The sequence below is a fragment of the Stylophora pistillata genome, chromosome 10, assembly GCF_964205215.1.
Source record: "Stylophora pistillata chromosome 10, jaStyPist1.2, whole genome shotgun sequence".
Taxonomy (NCBI): domain Eukaryota; kingdom Metazoa; phylum Cnidaria; class Anthozoa; order Scleractinia; family Pocilloporidae; genus Stylophora; species Stylophora pistillata.
In genome coordinates, this window is record NC_142528.1 from 5856984 (window position 1) to 5865386 (window position 8403).

Here is an 8403-nt window from a genome sequence, read left to right on the forward strand (position 1 = left end):
GGGACGAAACTTTTGTCGCGATAGTGCGGGTGTAAATACTCGTTCGTGACCTAACTTGACAGATGAAATTATCGATCTCTTTCGAATCTTGTACCGTTATAATTCCTTCTCTTTGTAAAGTCTTTGATTCTTTGCAATTTTAGAAAATTTCTAGCCGACTCAATAGTTTTTAAGAGAATATGTACGGATGCAGCGCACAAAATTAGCGATGAAAATATGAGGGTGGAATGATGTTTAAAGGCTCAGTTCCGGTAACCAGGTTGCCAACTGAACAGCGTTAGTTGAAGTTTCTTTCAGCCAGGTTTTATGATCGATATTTAGCACTTGGACAAAAGATTTCTTCTTTTTAAAGACACTCTATCTGAAATATGGGTTGCCTAAGCTGTTCGAGGTAAGCTGATTTTAATAATTAACTTAATTGGCTTTATATGATTCACGAGGTCTCTATTCTTCATTCGAGTAGTTCATACTCTAAAGATATTCTTCCTTCTGTAATGAATCAACCTAAGCTTATTATTTATGTATCTAAAAACAATTTATGTTAGTTTTGATTGCATTTTTAAGTAGTAGTAATAGTACTAGAGTAACAGTACTACTTTACTTGATCAATATTGTTGGAAACATTACTGGCTTCATCAGTCAAATTATTGAGACACACGACTCAGTTTTCACTTTGGTCAAGGAGGTTGTGGACCAGACCTTGAAGTTAGACGCGGAGGGGAGAGTCTGTGGTTCGCAGGGCAACCCATTAACTCTTTTGAAAAACAAATATAATCTCTGTTTTGATATACTATGAAATGAGAGAGCTGACTTTTCCAAAGGCATATTAACCGTTCTTATGCCCTTAACCATGTTCCGAAGAAAGGAGGATGTGAATATAATCAGCTTGTTCAGAAATAGGAGGAGAGTTGGCCTTTTATATGAGTCTAAACAGATCCCTCATAACAGGTTTAAAATTTGAACAAGGCTGCAAAATATTATGTGAAAGTAAAGTTTCCTTGTGCCTGAGGGGGATGCCCTAATGCCAGGAAATGGGGTCAGGCAGCGTCATATACTTACTCAGTTCAAATTCAAAGTAAAACAGACTTAACTCTTAAACTCCCAAGATCTGATTGTTAACTCTCTGCTCTAGCTGCTACACATTTCCTTGTAAATTATTTACCAGAATTTGGTGTAAAAAGATTAAGATCATTAACATCTTCCACCTTATAAGTTTGCAGTATTCCTGCTACCTGTTTACTGGATAGTGTATGGATTTCATAGGGAGAAGTTACATGTTAATCACTTCTGGAAGTTAAAGGGTGTAATGGTGTATAAATTTACCTGCTAAGTAGTCGTCACCCTAAAAAAAAATGCTTGTTGAGGAGAAAATCAAATCAATGTTGTAGACAGCACCTAATCACCAACTTCGATTTATATGATAGACTCATTTGTCACTTCACAGAAATTTATATACTGGACTGTGTTTAAATCTTGTTCCTCAGACTTATGAATCTGCCTGCTGGAAAAAATGAGGCGTATAAACCCACTGTGATAGAACAAACAGCGAATATCATCACGCACGGAGTAAGCACGAAAATAAAAATAAATAATACCTCTTGAGTAGTAGTTTATGACCAATTAGAACAGGAATTTTTTTAGTTTTTCTGTTTTGTGTGTTTTAGGTGTGTGTATTGCCAGCTGTTTATGCAGCATTGCGCCTGCACCAAAATTCTAGACTGCTATCAGCAAGCCACCGTTTCATCGCTGAAGTGTATGGAACGGCTTTTATCCTTGTCTTCCTTATATCAACTTTATTTCATGTTGTCAGCCTGACTGGAAAGGCCTGGTGAGATAAAAGGAGTTAACTTGTAACTGTTATAATTGTGAAAATGATTGGTGAAAATCTTAACGTTACATTTGGCAGATGGACATTGTCTCTATAACCATGGGCTCGTAGAGAAATTATCAAAAAAATGATTCAGCTCTTTTTCTTTTATATGTGATTATTTTCCTTTATGCAGTCCATACAGTTCCAAAAAAAAAAAAAAAAATAGAGAATTAGCCAAATTAGGTTTAGTTGAAATCACTCATATTTTATTTTCCTGATTGTCTTGTAGAAGTAATTATAAAAATAAATAATAAAGTATTATCGTTTGTCTAAAAATGATAATACTTTATTATTATTGTACTTTACCACAATGAATAAGCACAACCTTAAACCATAAAAATTGGTAAACATACTTTCAATCAAAGGATTCATTAAAAAAAATCTGTAAGTATCTTTTGATGGAACACTGAATTTGACCTTTCAAATTGTCTTGTATTTTCTTGTGAAACAAAGGAAGAAGTTAATGTCACATCTACAATCATTCTGGATATAATTCCTTTATTCCTTCAACAATTTACTGGAAAATATTGATATTGTAATCTAGTCATACATGTAGCACTATAATGATCTTCTTCTTTTTTTTTTCAGTTCCCTAAGATTCTTCCTGCATTTGAGTGACCGTGGCATTATTTATTTCTTCATTGCAGCTTCATACATGCCATGGTGAGTGGATAATAATTTTGCTTGGAGAAAATCCTGTTATTGATTTCCATTATATCTTACTACACCAACTTGCATTCATTTCATTTTTTTGTCTTGTACTGTATGACTCCAAAAAACATCCCTAACCACCAATCGGTAAGCACTAAAATTTCAAGGGAGGAGCGTTTCAAGAATTTAATTTGTGAAAGGAATATGTGAAGGAAAAAAGGATTTTTTTACTCAGGGGTGGAAGAGGGGCTGACATAAAACTCCTCTATAATAGATTGTGGGGGGGGGGGGATGGTGGATGATTCTGCCCCATACAAAGGAGTAATTAGACCTTGAACTCTCATAGTGATTACGACAGAATTTCTCCTGACAATATCAATACAATATCCAGCAGACAAGTGATGAGAATGTAGAGAAACATTAATTAGGGGTATTTTTGGTTGATCTGATACCAAATTGTGTTTTTGGTGGGGATAATATTCACTTGTACAAGATTATTTGTCCAAAATGCAGAAGAGTGAATATACGAAATGCATGTTCTTGTTAAGATGCTTTTATTTAATCATATATATGTTTTGTTTTTAGGTTTATGGGGTTGGTTAAGGTGTTTGAACCTTGTAGGGGATGCTATATCCTTTTGTTCTAACACCTGTATATATTCTATATGTACAAATCTTGAAATAAATTAATAAATAAATAAATAAATTCTCCAAATGAACATCATAAGAATTGTATGGCAGATGGTAAGGAGAATTACAAATGAGATCTTAAAGAAGTGAGTAGCTTTGTTGTGTAATTTGATATAGGATACAAGGTCAGCTACCTTGTAAACATTTTATTTATTTTATTTTTTTTTTCAGGCTAGTGTTAAGAGATGTTGGTCAGTATGGAGATCTAATATCCTGGCTTTTATGGTGTCTTGCTGTGACTGGCACTGTTTACACTTACATGTTCCATGAAAGGTAACTGTCAGATCAGTGTTTTCTTATGCCTATGATTTATTTTGAAATAATTTGAAGGAAGCAAGCTCTTAGCAAACCTGTTTTGGCAAAGTTCTAAAATATCACACTGCTCATCATACTCTTTTTATTTAGCTCTCTTTGTTTTTAGTGTTTCGCCATTTTTAATGTATGGCCATGGTTTTTTTTTTCCCATAGATACAAGACAGTGGAAACAGTTCTGTATCTGATCATTGGAATATGCCCATCTCTTCCACTAGCTTTTGCCTCAGTGAGTATGTTTGTTTTTTTTTTCCTTCCGAGTCATCCCGTTCCAGCCCTAGTCCCTCATCAGGATGCAGATTTACGAATTTCTGTTTGTGTGTCAGATGCTTAAACTACCAAGCTACCCCTAGCGACCCAAAAGATTCCAAACGTTGTCTCGTTCTTGTGAATTTCCCCAAAGTCGTTAGAGGTCAATCCCTGTCGGTGACGTAACCGAAATTTGATTAGTACAGCTAAATGCAGAGGTGGAGGAAATAGGAAACACAATGCTTAAGTTAATTTACATGCGTTTTGCAATATTTTGTCACTGTGTCCTCTCTCGATTATGCCCATCAGTCGTATAGATGGCTGTAAAGAAGATAAATGAATAAAGGGGGTAAGTTTCTAAAGAAACTGTGGTGCTGTGTCGGTGGGGGTAACAAGGTAATTTGGGTAGAGAAGATAACTTCATTCGTCAGGACGCGTGTTGCATGCTGTTAGAATCCGCCCTCCGCAGGCCTAATTTAGCCAATTTGCGGTGTCGCCACACTTTTTTGCACGCTTTTGATACAAACTTATCATGGAAAGAGGAATTGTCAATCAATTCACAAACGTAATTGCTTTCAGTTGGTTTACTTCACTTGGCTCTTTGATTGGTCCAGAGCATTTGCGCCATCCTCTTAGCCGGTCGTAACAAAACTGAAACCAACTGCGACTTGGTCACGTGCAAATTTCCATGGAGCAATTGGCTCCCCCAACATGATTTTTGCGTTTTATGTCATGTTTGGCCGTCATGATCATCCTGGTTTTGATACACTCAATCAAATGCGCTCCAGACACTGTAATCACTTTGCTTCAGACTTTTGAACCTCTATCTGAGACTTCTCTCTGTACGTAAGCCTTTTTTTCCAATCACTGTTTTTCTCTTTTCACAGACGGATACAGCTGGTCTGGCCGAGGTAGGATTGGGAGGAGCCTTTTACGTCAGTGGCGTGGTGTTTTTCAAGTGCGATGGACGAATACCCTTTGCGCATGCGATCTGGCATTGTTTTTGTGCTACCGGGGCATGGTGTCATTTTTATGCTGTCTACACACACCTGTACTTGGAAAAACACTAGTTACGTCTATCCGCTCTTAGATCGATTTAAGGTCGGTCTTGATCGTGCAATCTCGTTTTCAGGGTCCCCGGATGGTCTCGATACGTAAAAATTTAAAATCATCAACGAACGTGGTTAACAAAACAACAACAACAGCAACAACAAGTTTATTTGTTAAGGCAGGTTACTAAAATAGGCAAGACCATCAGTCCTGATGTGGACCTACACAACAAATTAACATTATAATCACAATTGCACAATTTAAAATCTAAAAATATAAAAATACAAGGATGCAAGGTGTGTAAACATTAAGCTATTACTATAAACCTATCTGAAAATACAAATATAAAGTTGTTATCACGAAAGCTATGATGTATGCTTAAAAATAGAAAAAATCATCATCTTTATTATTAATCAAAGATGACTCTTTGGTATATGTTATTTTCATCAAAATGTCCTTATTCTTATTCAATTCTTTCAGAAAACTAGCTTCCTTAATGCGATCTGGAAGAGAATTCCAAGCTATAGCTGCCCTATGCTTAAAAGATAGTCTTCCCATTTCCGTTTTTGGTTTAGTGATATTTATATTCAAAATCTTTCTTAGATTGTATCTGTGTTCCTGCTTCGAAACTAAGTTATTAAGTTAGTCATTAGAGAGACCATAATATGATTTATAAGTTACGGATAGTACTCTTTTCGTGTAAAAATATGAAATAGGGGACCATCCCCTCAGCTTACGCGTGTCGTCCATATTGATGTCCCTGGGGAGATTATGGATTAACCTTGCAGTTCGCATATGGACACGCTCCATTTTTTCCATCAAGATCAGTGAGCATGAGCTCCATACAGGGCTCATGAGTTATCAGTGAGTTATCAGTGGCAAAGAAAGAGTTATCAGTGGCAAAGAGAGAGTTATCAGTGGCAAAGAGAGAGTTATCAGTGGCAAAGAGACATTCTACTAGACACCGACAAATTCTGTCATTATTTTTCGGTGTCGTGCTCGGCTCTTGGCCAATGAAGCGAATTAAAAAATGGATCAAATTATGATGTCAAATACTTAACGCTGGTTTCGTTGCTCGCGTTTTTGCCAGACATGCTTTATTGATTCGTAAATTACTAGCTAATTTAACTATAAGCGCATTGTGGACAACATATTTTGGACTGAATTTCTTAGAATGTTCGCGAAGAATAGAAGTATTTCTTATTTTTGGGTGGAGCGGTAAGGAAAAGAGACGACGGTGTAGTTCTCATAAAACACCGACAAAGTTGTCTAGCTATTTATGCTGAGAAATTAAGCACAGTAACAACAAATCTTGCGAAAGAAACAAAATTTTAAAGTGTGCAAAAAAAAGTTTTGTGACTTCTCATGTCATCGTTGTCCAATCTGTGAATTTGGTCATTGTACAATTTATAATATCTATGGAATTACGACCAAAGATTATTTATGGAAACAGATTCGGAAACATGGAAAAGCACTAGTTGGATTATAAAGTAAAGCAGGAAAAAAACAAAACTGCTCAAGAAAAATGACTGTGAAACAAATATGTAATACAACAAACTAGAATTGAAGAATAAAACTTAAAAAATCAATTTAAACTATGCAAGTCAGATTCTCCTTTTCATATACATGCCCTCTTTTCGTTATTTGAAAAATTGAGGGCGTAGAATCTGCAATTAATTTTTTATTGGATTCCTATTTATTCCCGCTGGAGCTTCAAAGTAGTTCAAGATCTTTGGGTAAGGTATGAAAATCAATATTTTAACTGCAATTAACTTCCACTGGCTGGCATTACATACATTCTCTTTGGGAGGGGGGGGGGGAGCCACAGTCTGGTCGATAGATTTGCTTGAAATCTTAATCAAGTTTTGTAAAATAGTTATGATTTGTTACGCACGCTCTCATCAGTCGAACTGAATAAAGGTGTTTGTGTCAAATCGTTAGGTGTGTATAGATGAGAGCGTAGAAGTATGATTGTGACGTTTCAATTTTCCGCATATTTTTCAAGAAATCTTTCATCAAAGCATCAGAGGCCCATTAACGTGTCAACATAGCCTAGGGGGGTTTGGAGAATTCTCGAAGGCTATGCAAACCTGAAACAGCGCAACCGGAATTTAGGGCGAAGCCAGGAAAACACGCCAGAAGTCTCCAGTAAAGCTATTGCCTAATTGTCACGCGAAATTGATTCTTCCCTGATCATATATGATAGTATCGTGTACTATGTGAAAGACAAATACTGTACTTAGCAGAATGTATTTGACTAGTATGGCCTAACCGCAACGAGACATAATTTAAATTAAGATGTCAAAAACTGACAAAAATTAGAAACAAACCCAAGGAAGATTAGTGGAAATATATTTGTTTGTATATTTGTATATTCGGATAGCCAGCAATAGTGTCAAGGAATCCACTATATATAAAGGACACGTTCATTATTAATACTTCCTAAATCCACTGTTTTATTATTTTTTCATTTGTGTTTGGACGGTCACCAAACTGGATTTCGATTAGTAAATCGTATGAACCGTTATTCGACAGCTTGGAGCCACAAGGGTAGGGGTCTCAGACGCATGAAACTCTCAGTTGGTCAACTCGGGAATTAGATGAATTCTACGACCCAGAAATTGAGCCAATAGCTTGCGGAACAGTAGTTCTTTTTGTAGAGGAAAGGAGGCGCACATCCGATGAAAAGGCAAAAACTTGATTCTTTTACTGTAGGCTATTTAGCCACCCACTGGCAAGACAGTAGCGCAAGTATTTTACCTTACATTCGTGCTCTCATTATTATTATTTTCTAGCGCTGCAGCTAGGCCTTTCGTTCCTCAGCCTGCGGGAAAATTTGAGACGAGTCGAGGAGAGGTTTGCAGGGGGTCTGGCACTAGCTCATTGTCAATGTGAGACCACACCACTTGTTGACCTTTCTCTGGCTCGCGTCGCTCAAGGCCTGATACTTTCCCGCAGGCGAAGACATGCCTATGCCGAAGCACTCATAAGAGGGCTATGCTCGTAGCCTACAGGTGCTTGGACCTTCAGAGGAGTTGAAAGACTTTGTTCAGTGCATTGTACATAAGGAACTGTCTTACACCATTGACATCCCACATGGAATCAAGCTCACCTCTTTGAAATCTCAAATAAAACGCAACAGATGTTTTTTCGTCTTAAAATTAATACTTTTGCTGTGAAAGTATCTATGAGACGCTACGGCACGATTTTCCTCAAGGGAAATGAGGAGAAACAAATATATTACACCTTCCCACAAAAGTATTACAGACATTTTAAGGACCTTTTTTACCCATATCAGGAGCCCATTACTCTCTTATATATTGTGCTGCTGCGAATTGTTGTTGTTAAAGTATACATCAAAAGATTGACCTTACATGAAACGTCATTCGTTATCCTCTATCGAAGTTGAAGGCAATTTGAATGTCACGGTGGGGTCACCCTGCTTGGCCCACATATGCAGCACAAGAAAAAACAGCAACCGAGGCGCGAGGAGAACCCTGGTATTGGGACCTGTTACGTATTTTTAGCAGGGTAGGGAGAGGTTGTTTTTGTCCCGTCCTACGCATGCCTAGTTAGTAGTGT

At 37.0% G+C, this 8403-nt stretch overlaps 1 protein-coding gene across 1 annotated transcript; it reads left to right on the forward strand.

The window, feature by feature from the left end:
• The first annotated feature begins 19 nt into the window (after positions 1-19).
• On the forward strand, positions 20-6416 carry LOC111337894 (monocyte to macrophage differentiation factor). The gene is made up of 7 exons (XM_022944276.2): positions 20-391; positions 1485-1566; positions 1665-1828; positions 2459-2533; positions 3382-3483; positions 3679-3751; positions 4659-6416. Exons 1-7 carry the CDS (start codon positions 369-371, stop codon positions 4839-4841), a joined length of 702 nt encoding a protein of 233 aa, XP_022800011.1. The 5' UTR covers positions 20-368; the 3' UTR covers positions 4842-6416.
• Positions 6417-8403: the final 1987 nt, after the last annotated feature.